Here is an 18,493-nt window from a genome sequence, read left to right on the forward strand (position 1 = left end):
GTCTGTGGGTATGTGCGTGTTTGAGTGGGTGTACACACATTTATGTCATTGATCTGTGCCACTGTATGTGTGTGAGAGAGTGTGAGTGTGTGTGTGTTTGTCCAATTTCCACTCAAATTAATGGTGCCTCTTTATAGGCCTTCTGCTAGAGTGGCACTGAATTACTTGGTGCTTCACTCTCGCACCTGGGACCCATTCAATGTTATAGCCGCAGCTAGCGGCTAACTTGGGACCCATTTGCTACAACAGTATAGTTAGCATTACAGATACAAGTGCATTTTTTCAGAATTCAGTGCTAACTAACATGGTTCTCAAGCCCACACCTGGGACCCACAGATGTACATCGGATATTAGTCAATAATTGATCGCTGACAGTGGACACCATGTCTATAACTGACATTGGCCCCAAAGACTGAAATGTTAAAATTTTGTTTTGTGGCGATTCTGTAGAATTGCACGAAGACTTATTTGTGTCACATATGAGGCCTTCGTTCACATGCAACTTCCTTTCATTGAATTCCCTGCAAAAAAAAAAAAGAAAGACTGTGTTTTGTCTGTCTGGAGTTGTGATTAAAAACATGTTTATCAAAATAAATAAAATCCTCAAAGTGCTTATTTGTATTTTTTCACAGTGTATATTTACTTAACATTTAAAATGTAAATGCTCTGACAAATTATACAATAGCTGGCTGATATATTTGTCTTATGTTGCCTCAAGTTGCCTTCTGTCCTCTTTTGTCCTCGTCATGATGCACAAAGCTGCCACTCTACGTATTATGCAAAACTGTTTTTGTAATTGGGAAGAAGAAAAGCTACAATTACAGAATCTTTTACCTACAGCACATCAAGTCCTCTATATCAAGCGTGGTGGGTTTCTCCATGTGAATGCAAGTTGCTCAGTTCTCCTTGCTTGATTAGTGAACTCTGCTGCGACAAATCTGTGCTCAAGTGCTCAGTATTGGCCTAGCAATGTCTTGTGGAGATGACAGGCTGGCAATTATTTTGGTTTTGGTTCGACTTCTCTATGTATTTTGGTCATAATACATCATACACCATAGCTACCTACTTCTGGCAAGATGGCCCCCTTCTGTCACCCCAAACCAAGATGGCTGATGTCAGAGTTGTTTGGTTTCTGCTCAGGGACAAACACACCATCAAACTACAAAATGCATGAACACATTAACTCTCTCATGCAGATCCAGAGTGGCGTGTGTTTATCCCCAGTAGACTGTGAGTTTTTTGTGTTTGTGTGTGTGTGCGTGCGTCCCATGCCCTCCTACTGTATCCCAGGGGTCTCTACCAAAGAACTTAAAAGGATTCTTTAGTCCATGTGTTTTAATTTAGCCCTCTCCTCAATAATAACCAGAAAGATGTGGTCCCACCACTGACTTCATACACACATACACTTCATCCTGCATACGCATCAGACAAGTACACATGTACAACCATATACACAATAACACACAAGAACGTACACAAACCCCTGCATGCAAGTGCACACACATCCCACTGAGCTGGGGGATTACTCTGCAATCTCAACCGCTCTTTCTCCGGGGAAAAACATGTTTTATCATTTCATTTCATTTCTTTCTTCTGCTCTCCCTCTCACCCTCCCTCCCTCCCCCCACTTTCTCGCACAGCAACATGTAGCCCTCCCCAGACTCCTGTGCTGAAATCACAGGCCACATCCCGTGCTCTGACAGCAGCCCTGCGCTTTTGGCGGTGTGATTCTATGTGTGTGTGTGTGTGTGTGTGTGTGTGTGGAATGGGGGGGGGGGGGGGGGGGGTCAGGGAGAAAGGCAACGAAAAGGGCAAAGACATTCAGTACAATAATATGAATCAGAAAAGCAGAAAATCATTACATATAATAATGTGTTTTTCCTTTAAAAAAAGAGAAATCACTTACATGTATGGTAGGTTACATCATGGCTTTGAGTTAGTGTAGGACTAAACGGATTCTACAATACATTGGGCCCAGGCTAACAAGGCTCAGGTGGAAAAAATAATTTATATCTGGAAGTACAGTAAAACACTCATATTGAGCCTCAGAGCGCTATTTTAAGTGCAATTCCCAACAACTCCCATAAATTCCAGTTATTATAACCGACCATCAGGCCACCAGGATCTTCCAATGTTTAAGATTTACACTGCATGACATGATTGCGGTGTACAGGCCAGGGACCTTTGTGTTGCCTGTCATCCCTCTCCGTCTCTCTACATGTCTTCTATTGCAGTATATCTAATAAAGGCAAACAAAACATCATTCCTGTATTACTGCATCTCCAAGCATCCAAGACTGTATGTGAGACCTAAGACCAATGACTCTGGTGGGATTGGATGTCAAGCCAGCGGGTGAATAAGAGGTTGCTGAGGCAGGGGTCTTACCGTCTACATTACACACGTCTCTGGAAACACTATCTTTACCAGTTTAAACAAAGCCCTCCCTCCCCCCTCTCCCCATTTCTTCATCCCTCTATCAAAAGTAAACACACACACTCACACGCTAAGAGGCAGACTGCCTTGCAGTAGCAAGAAAGTGTGTGCGCGTGTGTGTATGTATGTATGTGTATGTGTGTGTGTGTGTGTGTGTGTGTGTGTGTGTGTGTGTGTGTTGGCTTGTTAAGCAAGCGTTTGGATTAATCTGTAGGAACCAGATGCCCCTGCCGCGTTCCTTTCAGCCCCTCCATTAATTACACCAGTACTAATAACGGCTTTTGTGTGTGCGTGTGTGCGTGCGCAAGTCTGTCCCTGTGGGACACATGAGTATAACTGAATCCAATAGCTATAGGTATTCAGAAACAGGGGAGGGTCTGAGTCACCCAGGAACCTATAAGACTGGTGATTCTGCATGAGGCAACTCACGAAGAAAATAATTATCAAATGAGGTATGCAAGACTCCAAGTGCACTTTGACATGTCATGATTTTGGACATTTCGCTGCCATGGTTTTGTAAAAAAGGCCAAAAATGTAGAGTGGAACAGTGACGTGAGCCTGGTCAGTTAGAATGAACACATTAACAATCTTACCAGCTGGGCAGTGGTTGGTTCTATGTTCAGTGAGCTCAGCCAGACAGTCAAAGTCCTGTTGACAGTTGTCACAGGTGAAGATGGACTCGTCATCTAGGTCATCGTCATGATCTCTGTCATCGCGGTCATCGTGCTCGTCGTGTTCTCCATCCTCGGCACCCACCCCCTGACCGTCTTTGGGCTCTGCCTCTCTGTCAGACGCCGGGACTTCTGAGGAGACACACAACATATAACCATGAGTTAAAAAGCCAACGTGTGTATATACATGTGCTTGTTTTCCAAGAAAGCTTTCCACAATGCTGATCATTATAGCTTGAACTTGTCTTCAGATTGCTACAGAAAACCCTGGATCATTGACATATTAATTGTCCCTGCTCTTATCTAATTAATTTGTGCCTTTTCATGTTTGCTCTTTTGGCCTCTTTACCAGCTATGTTTTACCAATTATATGTGCAACCTGAATGAATTGTACTGTGTGTGTGTGTGTGTTTGTGTGTGCGTGCGTGAGAGAAACATCACTTCAGCATGTGATGGAGTGTGTCTGAACGTGTGTGTCTGAACGTGTGTGTCCTGGTAGCAGACAGACAGAGTGTGAGAGGGGACCAGTGGAAGGCTGTGTCGGCCCAATCCTCACTGCTCCATTGTGTCTCCATTTTCACACCTTATTATCACATTATAAACGCAGAGGATCCAATAGGACTGACACTGAAGACACTGGTGAGGAGAGGAGCGAGTACCAGAGCGAAGATGAAGGACGTGGTGACATAAAGTCAGTGCAAGGGATGACAGGAAGGATAAAAGGGGAAAATGGTTGAAAAGCGGGAGAAAGGTATGGAGGGGAAACAGTTGGGAATGAGTTGAACTTATATGGCTACAGATGCAGTGGAGGAACTTAATATTTTGCTTTGTGCCCAACTGCCTTCTGTCACAAATGATTTACCCTCACAGCAACACCCAGAGACGCAAAGGTTTGTAAAGGTCTCATTGCAGAGCTATTGCATTGGATTGATTGTATACAATATGTGCACCTAAAAAACGAGTAACTCAATAAAGTTAAATCCCCGTTACTAAATTTGAAGCGCTGGTCCATTACAGAGAATCAATAACCTCCATTACTTTTAATGAAAAATTGACTTTCTTTAGTGAGTGCAGTTACGGGTCAAAAAGGATTACGCTCTAATTCAATTTTGTCCATTAGGAGCTTCCAACATCATTTGTGATGTGTGGAAGCGGCTATTTCTCTATTATGATATGCTATTTTTGGCACTTCATTTGCATGATTTTGTCTGACTCCAAAACCCTGGATCAGCATATCTGAGCAGGTACAATCGCAAACCGCTCTGCTGGTTTTCCATGGGATCATTTCAGGTCCAGAAAAACAAAAGTCAACAAGAGCAACAATAGCTTGGTCGACGAGTTTAAAAGAGAAAGTGTGTTGGTGAGTGAAAATGAGACAAACTAGAGAGAGCTGCACAGGCTCCATCCCACTCTGATTTATTATGGGAGAGGTGTGATGGGAAAGAGGGAGAGAGGGATGCTGGGAGGTGGGGAACGAGGGATTGAGGTGATGAGGTGTTTGGGGGGGCTGCAGAAGAGGAAGACACTGATAGAGGGATAGACGGAGGGATAGATGAAGGGATGGTGAAGAAGAGAGGGAGGGTGTTGGGCCATCTGTCCAGTGGTGAGAGCACCGTCTGGCCAGGGAGAGAAAGTGGCCCCTTGGCTGACACACACACACACACACACACACACACACACACATGCGCGCGCGCTCACACGCACGCCACATGTACTGTATGCACACATACACGTTGGTCATTGTGCACACTCACACAAACATACGCAGGTAGGCATACGTATGCAAACACACACAGATGCGCACACACCAGAGGCATAATAACTGAATCGTAAATAGGCGCGCACACATGTACAACCAACCACAGATGTGCATGCTGGAAAGTAAATACGTGCAGTGCAATCAATATGTTTCTCTAGCTAAATTCAAAGCACATAATAAGATTATGTGCCACAGTTGCTACTAGAATAAACACACTATGGTCTTTGGCGTATAACCTCAGGACAAATACCATTATTATTATTATTATCAACATTAAATGACAATGGGTCTGATCCATTATCTAAACTCGACAAAGATCAAGGCCAAGAACATAAGTATTTTGGACAAATAATTAGATCTAGCTAATCTATTTTCCACCTTTGTTTTAAAATGCTGTATTACATGTTTTTCTTGGTATTCAATTTAAGGACTGGAGAAACTTTCTTATACTCTGAACTTTTCCTATCACTCTCAACTCTGTTATGTGCGAAAATACAGACAAAACACATCTATTTTTTGATTGGTACATGGAAGTGTAGTTGTGTTCCAACACATAAAGCAAAACTTGTCTGGGTATAAATTATTTCAAGATATTTAGTCTAATTAGTTAGTATAATATATTGTATTTAGGGTTTTTTTTCATTCAAATGTAAAATCCACACTTTTTTGGGGAAATTTAAATAAATCTCTTACTGTGGGGATGTGATTCCACAAAGTTTGGGTTGGAAACAAAATAAATGTTCTCTTCAAATTCGTATGTTTTTTGGATAAAAGACACACACACACACACACACACACACACACACACACACACTCCCCAGGGTGCCCTGATGCCAGAGGTGAGGGCAGTGCCAACTCCAGTGCATGCCAACACAACCTGCTGTCATAGCAACAGAGGGAGGAGCCAGATGAAACCTCTCCATCTTGCACCCATCTTTCCTCATCTCTCCCTTCTTTATTCTTTGAGTACTTTTTTTTTCTTGTCTTCTCATCCTTTTATTTGGTCTTCAGCCCTAAATCACTGTGCAGTGAGATAAACAGAGAGAGGTGGGAGTCAAAACAGAGGAAGATAAAGGCATGAGAGAGGCTAACTCAGTTGGTGGTGTGTCTATTTGCACATAGGCCTGTATGGTAGCCCATACGCCCCCCATCTACCCATCCACCTCCCTCCACACATGGATAGGATAATTATGTGTCCTCTTATGGATCTCAGGAAGAAGTAGATGGGGGGCCTTTAAAAGAGTGCTATCACTGTAAGCTCCTACTAGAGACTGTGGCTGTTATGATCATTACCACTCTCAAACTGTGGCCACAGACCTCCTGGCTAGGCCACAGTGTGTATATATGTGTGTCTGTCAATTTGTGTTCTTGGCATCATGTCGTGCAGCCGGGACACAAAGTTTGTTGGTACAAAGGCGAGTCTAGAATAGTACATTCTCAGGTGCAAACACTAGGTTGGCTAAATTTGACAGCAAATCTGTCGCTCTCTATTTGCCCTTCCATCCGCCCTAAGTCAGCACGTGTCACATCCAAAACTGAGCTTTGTGAAAACGCTTTTCAGCATCTGTGTTCATTCATTTTATATGTCAAAGCAAAGCACAGTACAGCTGTCATTAACCTGTATTAAGTTTATGAGATGTTCGCAAGCATAGAACAGTGGTTTCATTGATCTCAGCGCAGCAGAGCAAGAATTACTGTTCATCTTGATTTACAAGTAGCATTTATGATCCACAATCAAATTAATTTTATACTCATTTAGTTAACTAAATGGACGCTGGAAGTGTGGAAGTTTTCGCATATAAACAGTGTTTTCAGATGTATCTGTCAGCTGGACATAGCTTTCTTCATCTTTCTTGCTCATCTTTCTCTCACACTTTCACAAAACTCTCTCACATCTCCTTTCTCTTTTTCTACAACACCCCACCCCCACCCCAACCACACCAGAAAGAAGCAGCAAGCCTACTTAATGAAAGCAGGCAACTCCCATGGGCGCTTAGGGGTGTGTGAGTGTGTGTGTGTGTGTATGCTGGGGTATTGATTGAATAGTACGACAGTGGTCCCCAACAAATAGCATGTGCGCACCATCCACTTGCAGTCTCTCTATTTCTTTCACACACAAAAACACACAGACACACACGTCAGCAGGATATAGCTATAGTCACTCATAGACATACAAACACACACACACACACATGCACACACACGCTCTACAGAGAGCCATTATCTCTGAGTCACAGGCTGTCCCTATGCCAGGAATAACTGCACATTCTCTCACACACACACACACAAACACACACACACATGCACAAACACAAACCCTCCAATCCCAAACCCAGACACCCTGTTATCTTCTTACGTCATCCACAGAGACACACAATAAGTCACAATCACGTCCTGCAGTTAAACTACAGAAAATAGGGAAAAATACGAATTTCACTTCTAAATGAAAGCCACAGCAACATGAACAATAAGTTTCACAATTTTCACCTAAAAGCATTCAGAAGAGGGGTTTTCTACCCATGCTTGAGTCACAGAGCCCTGCTGATTTTTATTCTAGCCAGGACTGAATCACACCTGGGATGCACAGTGAATGCAATTAAAGGAAATTAACTAGCTGGTAGGGTAGAAAACCAGCACTATTCTTGGTCCTAAAGACTTGGACTGAAAACCATTGTTTGGATCTGCAGAAAAAAAGGCGTATATGAGCAGAAAAAGAAAACTAAATTGAGTCTCTCAGTGTAATACAGATATTGTGTGTCTTAAATGTCAATATGGCATCATAACCGGGATGTCAGTGTTTGGTTAAACGGTATTTATCTACCTGTTAAAACAGCAATAGCAGCAGAGAGGACCATTCACTATCACGCATTCACAGCTACTAACGCAGCCTAAATATTTAAATCAGGATGTGGAGAAAGGATGTTTTTACAATGTGCGTCTCTAGAGGAAAAATAATAAGCAATATTCTTGGATGTACCCACCAGCCTCAGTAACCTGAGGACAATGGGCTGTTTATTAACAGATTAAAATATAAATATATAAATGGATACCTCAGGAATAATGAGGTCACTTTGCATATCTGCAGGAAAGATATATGCAGGTGGTGTGTGTGAGGTGTATTGGTGGATGTGTGTGTGTGTGTGTGTGTGTGTGTGTGTGTGTGTTTGTGCGCACCCTGGGTAATTAGATAAAGAGAAGTGAATTAGCAGAGTCCACAGTGCAGAATGATGTTACACTGCCTAACCACGCCTAGCTGAGACCCACTAATCACCACTTGTTAGGCTCACTGAAGACTTTGTGTAGATGTTTGTGTGTGTTCATTTGTGTGTGTTCATTGGTGTGTTTGTTAGTTGTGTGTGTGTTCCCTCATTATCCATGTTAAAATGAGTTCATTGAGGTAATTAGTGAGCTAAATGATAATAAGCCTTACACATACTGGATGGGAGAGAGAAAGAAAGACAGACAAAGACAGAGGTTTTGTCCCCCTCTCCCCTCAAAAAAATGAAAGAAGAACCTCCTACACTGGATTCAAGTACTCTCAGTATGGATACACTCAATCCCACAGTCTGACTTTGGTTTCGTAGCACTGTCGTGAGCAGTTGCCAAGATAAGCTGGAGACACAAACTGGATCACCAAAAATGAAAAGGCACACAGTCAGAATGACCACCGTACATCTCTACATATCCTGTGGGAAGAAAACTAGGGAAGTAATGAACTCTGGGAAATGTTCCTGAACTGCCCCAGGGTGATAGAAGTGCACTGAAAGAGAGTGCCAGAGCTAGAGGGAGAGTTAAAGGGGAATAAAACATACAGTAATACTGCAAAGGTAAGGTGGTTATTCAAGTGTTAGATTTGGCAGCCAAGAGCTGGTACTGTGGCCTGTCTGGGACACACTCCGCAGCTCAGAGAGATGTATATCTGTCGGCCAAGCATGCATAAAACACACACACACACACACGTTTATATCTGTGTAAGCCTAAAACAGGCATCAAAAAAGCGGGGAAAAGTGTGTGTGGAGCTTCCAGCAGAATGTTTAGAAACCAAACAGTCGGGACACAAGGCTTTCATTCTGCTCCACATCGCACTCCACACTGGACCAGGATTCATAGGCACCTGGCTGGGCACCACCTTCAGCAGGGCTACGAACCAGCCGTGAGGTTAAAATCAGACCGACAAAACATGGCTTGCAATACAATTCAAGAAACTTTAACTACACTACATTGAATTAATTGTGTTTTTGCATGATGTGTAAAATGTCTACATGATCAAAATTAAGCTATTTAGATGTGCACAAAAAATTACTTTTAGTCAAAAATAAACAATAGCTGGCTACATTAGCTGTCTTGACTTCCAGAAACTGTGACGTGAATAGATACTCTATAGGTGCATACACAGGCTGTTTTCAGGCTGTCCTAACTCCAGGTGGCTAGCTGGCTCTGGCTATCTCGTAGTGAATTGAACGGATGTTATCTATGAGAGGACAGAGTTTAAAAAAAAGACTCCGCACACTGATCTGCACTCCGGTTTGTTTGTTGACGCTGTTGAAGCATTATCTGGTTACAAGAGGTGAAGCCTCGATGGAACAGTGGGCGGATTCTACTTTGTTCAGTCGGTCCCTGTCAAATGTGGCTGGAAAACACCCTCAATTTAAACACAATACTACAGTGAGCCCATAGTGCTGGTTAGACAGTAACTATCAGCACCTATTTGAGCTCAAAACGCTGAGATACAAAGAATGGTGGACACATTTTGGCACAGAGTGCACACTCAAATGCACACTGACACACACGGGCTGAACAGGTGCAGCTGGACACAACAACACAGGCCTGCTCTCTGTGTCTCAAGAGAATGACTCCCCCACCCCTCTCTCACCCTCTGCCCGCTCTGTTTGTGAGTGTGTATGTGTGGGTGTGTGTTAGGTGGCTATATAAAGAAGCCATCTCTGCTCACCTCCTCCCCCCCATACAGCCTCATAGCCTGTGTGTGTGTTTTCACAATACAAGATCTGCTGAGCCACAGAGTACCAGTCACACACAAACACACACAGATGCACACTCACACACGTATATGCACACACAGACTCCGGGGACAGGCTGCGGCAAGGGAGAGCAGCACCCAACACCAATGTCTGGAAACAGGATGATGAAAGAGCCACTCACGTCATGGAAGGTAGCAGAAAAGACAAACACACACACACACACACACACGTACAAACACACAAAAAATCAGCCAGACATGCAATGCACCAACTAACACAGATCGGCAGAAAAGCATTCTCACAAACAAGTTGACAGCTGCTCACTTATTTGAATTTTTGGTGCATACACACACCAAAATTGCACACACACACACACACACACACAAAAACAAAGGGCTTAAATGCTGCAATACAGACAAAAACACAGACGCACTGTGCGCTGTCACAAGCAGGCAATAATAGTTCACACACACACACACACACACACACACACACTCACAAACACACACACACACACACACACACACACACACACACACACACACACACAGGAACTGTTTTCCTGTGGTAGCCTTGGGGAAATTAAAACTACATTATGGACCTCCAGAGGGTAGCAGTGAGAGAGGGATAGAGGAAGAGGAAAAGAGAGAGAGGAAGCGAGAGAATGAGGGATAGAGAGACGGTGAGAGGGAGAAGGGCCAGTGTCCTGTTTTTCTCAGCTCTGGCCATCATGAAGATATTATAGTGAAGCAGGAGAACAGTGATATTGCCTGTAATTTCCCTTCATTCCCTCATTTGTAACATATTCTTTTTACTTTGCCTATTAAACATTTATCCCACTTCCTAACAATTCCTCACACTCTCTCTTTATCCTTGGATGGATGGATAGCTGAGGTTATGTAAATGTATCCTCCAGTCTAACCCTCTCGAAGTTAAGATTTAATTTATTTTCATTTTACGTTCTATCATTTTACCCTTTGAATTAAAACAAGTACAAACATGCTCCAATGCACAACTTCCCAATGTGTCTAACTTAACATAATTAAGATTCTCCTCACAAATCTTGAAGAAGAGAATTTCCTTTAAATGTTTTCATCATTTTGTTATTATTCTACAAATAAATCACTTAAGGCTCTGGAGGCGATGCTGGACAAACCCAGGGTCAAAGGTCAAACTAACCATGAACCTGTGTGACCCCTGCAAAGACCTACAATGCAGTAGCCAGAAGCTTAGAAAAGCATGTCACTGTGGTGCTTTCCTATTAAACTACAAGCATACAGCGTATACAGTGTACTTTCACCTTTAGTTGGATGTGAACAAAAGATTCTGGGTTGTTACACTAGAGGAAATACCTCTCTGCTGACATTTTTCAAAAGGATAAAATACTCTGCACATGGACACACACACACGTGTGGTGTTAAACACAAAACGTGAATTGTGTAAATGCAATTCACATATTTTTTGTAGTTTGAATAGACGAGAAGTGAAATATGATTTACATCATTTGATTTTCTATTTTCGTTGCAGTTTCAAGGACATTTGTATTTGTAAATGGCATGAATGTAAACTGAATTGATCCAGCTATGTTTCACACACTTTCCTGATACTTCTGTCATGTGATAGATGGTAACTTTCTGGAGGGCCAGTCATGTCTGTGTCCCCACACACCCATGAATACACACACACACACACACACACACACACTCTCACACTCACACTCACACTCACACTCACTCACATTCATACAGTACTTAAGCTGTGAATAACAATAATGCAGTAAGGTCTCAGTTTCAGCTTGGGGACCTGACAAACCTTTTCCATGATGACTCACTGGCTCTTTCTGTATGTGACTCCGTGTGTGTCGTCCAAAAGAAACAGTAAGTGTGTGTGTAAATGTGTGTAGTCTATAGTAGACTGTCAGACATGAACTGAGACAAAACAAGACTCCAGAGAAAGAGAGGAGGATTTCATCACAGACACTCACATCTACACATGCCTCCTGTGTGCACTCCTGCCTGGCTGGACATATGTCTCCGCCCTACCCCTACATGAGACTGAACATACGATAAAGTCTGAACAGATGACTCTTGACAGGGCAACTCTGCTGCTATGTGCCCTTCCCAGCTCTCTCTCTCATTTCCTTTCTCTACCTTTGGCATATTCTCCCTTTTTCTTCTCCCAGCACACTGGAGGGACAAGGGAACAAGAGAGAAAACAAGGAAGGAAGGGGACAAGTTGTTTTTCTGTTCCACTGAGGGGTGGCGGGGGGCAGAGGGAAAGAGAGACGGAGGGTGTTAGAGCACCTTCGGCCTCTGAGGGCTCCTCTCTGGGTCAAATAGGCCAGGGAGAGGGAGGAAGAGGAGGAAAGGAAAGGAGGAGAAGTAGGAAGGGGGGAGAATAGGTTGGCTCGATGCTATTCCCTGCGAGTCACCCTCCCACCTCCCTCCGCCTTCCCTCCCGCGGGTCTTTCCAAACTCAACACACATTTTCCAGAAGAAAAAAGAAATAGAGACAGAGAGAAAAAGAGTGGAGAAAGGATAGAGGAGGGGTGGAAGTTTGTGAATTTAACAGCAGGATGGGAAGGTATATTTCTCCATTCTCTCTTCCTCTCTTTTCACCCCATCCTTGATGACACCATCTCCCAGGGAGCAAATGAAACAAGGTCTTTTTTCTTTTTAATCGGCTTGAATAAGGGATAGGCAGCAATTCTCATTCCTTTTCACACACACACACACACACACACATACACACTTATTCTAATATGAGCACAGATCAAACGTTAAAAAAAAAAAGGTAAGGGACGGAAGAAGAGAGACAGAGGAAGTGACAGACAGAGAGAAAGAAAGATACTTAGAGGTTTTGGAAGGCAGACAGAGACAAGCATGCAGAGAAAGAGAAAAACAGTGATGCCGAGGATGCTGGGATAGGGAATTGACGGTAAAATCCAAATTGAAAGAGGGCTGAGTAAGGGAATATGGGACAGTATGCTTTTATGGGAGGAAGACTGTGAGATAGGTGTGTATGTGCATGTGTGTGTGTGTCATGGGACTCTAGCTTCCTGCAGGAACTGACACACACAGCAGTTCTAGTCAGCCACCCAGGACCTCAGTCAGCACCCCCCTTAACACGCACACTCAGACATACACACACACAGGCATAGCGCCCCCGGAGGACAGTTAGCAGAGGTCTGAAGAAGGGGGGGGGAGGCAAGGATGGGAGGGTTCAGCACGTCAGAGACACCCCAAGGGTCATACTTTCCTATCCTTCTATCCCTGCAGAGCTGAACGAGAGACAGGGCAGGAGAGGCAGAGAGAGAGAGATAACTGCATATTTACCACATTCAGCAGTATCTTATTTCTCTGTTGGGATCTAGTCAGAGGAAGTGTTTAACTGTTCTCTGATAGGCTGCAAACCAGAGCAGAAAAACTAGCTACAGATGACAAACCCCTACAGTTGTTCAACTGTTTTTGCCATGGTCTGGAACGTGTGCAATCTGATCTTTAATGAGCAACAATGACAACAGGGAGAAAAAAATGTCATTAGCCTAGTTGTGCCAGGGTTAGCATATGGAGCCAGCAGATGCACCACTTTCCACCCTGAAATCTTTGACTTACTACAACAGTTGTGACACTGACAGAAAAGGAATTTCTCAACTACAACTCCTGCTAATAATGACACTCCACTCCTGTCATGTCATTCTGTTGAATTCTAGAGCTGTAATGATTAATCAATTAGCTGATCAACAGTTAATCTGCAACAGATCGTTAAGACTCACTGGTTCCAGCTTCTCAAATGTGAACAGTTGTTGGTTTCCTTAGTCTTCTATGATAACTGGATATCTTTGGATTATTGGTTGGAAAAAAACAAGACATTTAGAAGGCGTCACCATGGGCTCTGGTAACTTATGTAGGGCATTTTTTATTATTTGCTGATATACTACAGCCCAAACGATGAATCAAGATTGATTGATCAGTAGATCAATCAATCATGAAAATACATCAGCTCTACTGAATTCAAAAGCCTTAACAGGGACGGGAAAATTTTCTTCAACTAGGCAGTCTACATGCTTTATATATACTGAACTCCACTTTATGTAAGAATATGCATCTTTTTTAGTCCCTGTCTATAAAGAAAAAACTAAAACTAAAAATAATCAGCAAAACTGCTTTCCTTAATTCATAAAGTCACTGACAGTTTCAAAACACAGTAACATGGTACCGCTTTGATAAATACCTGGTCTGAAGTTCTGAGTGGTTAGGTTTCACACTGTTATTTTCATGAAAATGTGTGCTTTAACAAACAAATGTTATGTATAACATGAGGGTACTCGTGTACGTCCGTCTTTCTATCTAGACACAAAATCTATATTATTTCCTGTTTTACACGTGAACTTCAGAGTGCAGTTGGTTCAGTAGTTCCATTTCCACCAAGGCGAAGGGGCAAGTGAGGATAATTTCAAAATTTCCATCTCAGGGTGGAAACAAGATAGAAGAGGGGAGGGATAGATAGACGGGGAGAAATGGAGCAGTTGGTTTGGAGAAACCACAAGGAAAAACTAAATCCAAGAAAAGAACAAAAAGAAAAGAAAAGCCTTACCATGTCTCTGACTTCCTCCCAGGATATCACCAGACCACAGAGAGTAGTAAAAAAGCACACAAATCTCTCTCTTGCCCCCCTCCACCCATCTCTCTCTCCATATCCCCTTTGTCATCTCTCTTTCCATTCAGTCTGACTCCTGAGACCAGCGAGTGCTCTGTCTCTTTCCACATCTCCCTCTCATTCCTTCTTTCTCTCATCAAATCTCCTCTTTTCTCTTTTATACATTTTTCCTTTCTCCTAACACTTCCACCAATCCCTCCATCCTAATTCCTTCTATGTTCACTTCATCTCTCCATCTCTTCCTCCTTTTTCGTCTTGATATCCCTCTGAGCAGGCCATTATAAACCATGTGGAATTGATATTACAAATTGTGTGTGTGTCTGTGCGTTTGTGTGTGAGAGGTGTATAGATTTAAGCCTCCTGTGTGGATCTGACAGCTTGCTGGAACTCTATTACATTTGTGTGTGTGTCTGTACACTAACCTGTCTGGACAGTTGATTCATCCCAGGCACCTCCACACTCTGAAGACTCCCCCTCTTCTACCGCTGGGGAGAAAGGCAGAGAAAAACAAATTAAAAAGTATGTTTATTATTTATTGTCAGCAAGCAAAAAGTGCAAAATGTTGTACATGGAGAGCAAAGTCAGATGTAACAGAGAATGAGCGTACCGAGTAGGGTCCGAGCCAGGACTAAAAGCCAAGACCAAGAGCACAAGTAGGCTCAATCTCATCTATAGATGAAAAAGTTAAAATATTTAGATAATCTATTAATCCTACATTTCCTCAGGTAAAAACGCCATACATGAATTGGTTATATCTTCTCAATTGTGAGGCTTTGCGAGGTTTTTTTGTCTTATATGACAGTTAACTGAACATGTTTGTCAGACAAAACAAGCTTGATGACGTCACCATGGGCTTTACGTTATTAGACCAAACAATTAACTCATCAGTTGAAAAGATAATCATCAAATAAACTGCTAATGAAAATAATGATTCGCCAATCTCATCGTAAAACAACTACAGGGGCAGATTGGTATATACTATACATCTGACACCACAGTTCTTCCTGGGCAGCATTAAAACTATTAGCCTAAATACTGTTCATGACATCATGTGACCCAACACAACATTATTTCAGATAGAAATGGCCGCACTAAGAGTGTTGAAAGTGTTGAAACCGGACTACATGTCTTTTTAAAATAAATCTAGCAGTTTCCACTAGACCTTCCAGTAATACAAGTCTCAGTTGGTTCTCTAAATAAATATTGTGTTCCCCTTTGTCTCCCCAACTTTGGATTAAAAGTTCAAGCAGTCTCTACAAACCATGACCACTACATCAGTGGTTTCACTGGAGGATTATGGAGTCTGCATGTATGTATCTACCTCTGCAAATGTTTATCCTCTGTGAATGTGTTATTTAACACCCCTAAAAATAGACCAAGGAAGCAACAAACAGGTAGGTATTGACAAAGACAATGTCCTGAGATGCCTCCGACATACACACAGAGTTGATCAGAGCTGGAATGCGACACTGACTTCCTGGGTACAACAGGAAGGAGGGAAGTACAGCTGGCACACAAACAGGAAATGGCTGGAGCCACCACACAATGGGGTTTCCTGTATATCCCCTCCCCACCCCACGATTCCTCTCTTCTCACTTACTTACTTACTTACCTCCGTCTCTGATCTCTCAAAATCCTAGTTCTCATCCTGCTCTATTCAGTGACCCCCACCCCTCCAACTCTTAACACATATTCCTCCCTCACATCCTCATCAGCTCCCTCTTGACCCACCCCATCCTCACATTCAAGCTCAGCCAAAAGCTGAAATGAAAACAAGAAGTTATAAATTAGTGAGGTGTTCCTTTTAAAAAAGAAAAACAAACTGTTGAGCAATTCATCATTTCAGTTGAACTTCATTTTCAGTGTTTGTACACAAAATATACTGTATCTGCAGACCAAATATAAGGAACAATTTGGTTGTTAAATATGTGGGTGTTCTGTTTTCCCTGGTCGTAAAGAACACCATTAAAACTAACAAGTAGAAATAGGTGTTGGTGTGTAAAGTTCTACATGTCAACCCACAAGACCAGCCTAGTTTGAGGACAGTTACTGTATGTTTTGTTTGCTTACAAAATTATCATCCTAATTTCAATTCAAATAATTTGCAGTCAACATATTATTTATTAGTGTAATTTATTTACCAATGGTCCATGGAAAAAGGGTTTTAGGTTTTAAGGTTTTAAGCCTTAACTTGGAATAATACAATTCAATAATAATATTCAAACTTCCTGCCAATCTAATCATCAGTGTTCAGGTCTGTTGAATTAATAGGCCAAATTGCATTTCCAAAAGGTTGAACTGCAATAAATACAACTACAGTTTAATTGTTCCATGTGAGTAATCCATAGCAGGCTATATTGTTAAAGCTATTCAGCCTGAACATTTTATAAGCGAATGTTCAATAGGAATTAACAATGTAGTGGAGTGACTTTATCTATTACTGGCCAAAGTTAACACCAGGCTGGGTGTTCCATCCAAGACAGCAATACAGTGGACAAACACACACACACACACACACAGTTGATCATAGGCATAGCAGACCTCCACTCCAACACTAACAGCTAGAAATCAGATGCTGTCCAACAACAACCAAAAACATATTTCATTTTTAATCCTTAGGTGCTCATGCAGTGTCTTCAAATACGCGTCTATATGCAAGATTGTTGGGTCAAGTATTTGGACCAAGTCTGGAATCTCCTTGTGAGTATCTGGGGCTGGAGCTGGTTCTGAGGGCCAGATGTAGACCGCAGTGTGCTAATAACGGACTAATGGATCCCTGGACAAACGCATATGCACACACAGTCCAGCACACACAGACATATGCACTCGAGACAGACCCACACAGGATTTTGACTTGAAGGCTGTGCATCTGCCTGAACAGAACCCAGCGCGGATAGAGACCTCCCACCATGACTGACAAGTCTGCCAAACACAGCAGACAGAAACAGATGAGAGAAGGTATGGGAAGAGAAAACCAAAAGAAAAACTTCCTCTAATCTAATAAAAAGGGCCTTTCCTCCAAAACACCTATAGCATATTACCCGCATAATATCCCGCAATTAAGCCATGTGTTGGGTTGCATGATTAATACAATATAAGTGATACCTTCAGTATCTTTAGCAACATGCAATACAAAGGCATATACATTATTCTGATGCATTTGTTTATAAGTCATTTGAAATGAGGGGCCTGAATGTAAGGTTTCAGTTTCTGACATGCAGTGTTCCCTGCTGTGACCAAACTCTGCCTGAACTGGGCTTCCCTGGTCTTGTTGTAACAGGGTTTCTCTGCATTTTTTCCCTGATATATAAAAAAGGTGAAATCATGATAAAACCATACCTTTTGGTAGTTCTGAAGAGTTTCAGAAGTTATAGAAAGACCTAGATGTACTGGTAACTCTGCCTCTGATAAAAGCCCATTTTTCCTGATAAGGCTGTGGGGAATACATTGTGTTTCATTAGCCAAGCACACATAGCTTTTTTTAGATTCCCCTATCCTCCCTCTGTCCCCCCTCAGGGACACACACACCATTACTGTGAACCCTGCACACACCAGGGGGTCGGTGGGGGGTGTATGTTGTGTGTTGAGCATGCCTACACATACTGTATGACTAAATGGAGGGAGAATTCAATTGGATGTATGAGTGTGTGCAAGAGAGAGAGTGTGTGTGTGTGTGTGTGTGTGTGTATACCTGTAGGTAGTGTACACCATTATGAAAAATATGCACATAGAGAGAGACCTGAAGTATGAGTGTCCGTAAAAACTATACAGCATTCAAGGTATCCAATGTATGCCTTTGCACTAGTGTGTGTTGCTCCATCTCTTTCTGCCTTCAGTATCTCACTTCCCTTCACACTCCAGTTTTAAAAATGTTTTGTAGGCCACTTTTTCAACAAAATGCTGCCTATTTGTTGGGAGAAGTTTTCTTATTTCTAGGATGATATCTGATGTGATTTGATCTGTCACAAGGCTGCTCAGGAGTGCTATAGTGA

At 42.4% G+C, this 18,493-nt stretch overlaps 1 protein-coding gene across 1 annotated transcript in view; it reads right to left on the reverse strand.

Annotated features, from left to right (window-relative positions):
- Positions 1-18,493, reverse strand: part of znf423 (zinc finger protein 423) — a 139,495-nt gene that overhangs the window by 104,265 nt on the left and 16,737 nt on the right. The window contains exons 2-3 of the mRNA XM_070907304.1: positions 14,924-14,986; positions 3,027-3,236 (exon numbers count right to left, since the gene is read on the reverse strand). Of these exons, the coding sequence (XP_070763405.1) occupies positions 3,027-3,236; positions 14,924-14,986 (273 nt within the window). The remainder of the gene's footprint in view (positions 1-3,026; positions 3,237-14,923; positions 14,987-18,493) is intronic.

Source organism: Enoplosus armatus, chromosome 6, assembly GCF_043641665.1.
Source record: "Enoplosus armatus isolate fEnoArm2 chromosome 6, fEnoArm2.hap1, whole genome shotgun sequence".
NCBI classification, from domain to species: domain Eukaryota; kingdom Metazoa; phylum Chordata; class Actinopteri; order Centrarchiformes; family Enoplosidae; genus Enoplosus; species Enoplosus armatus.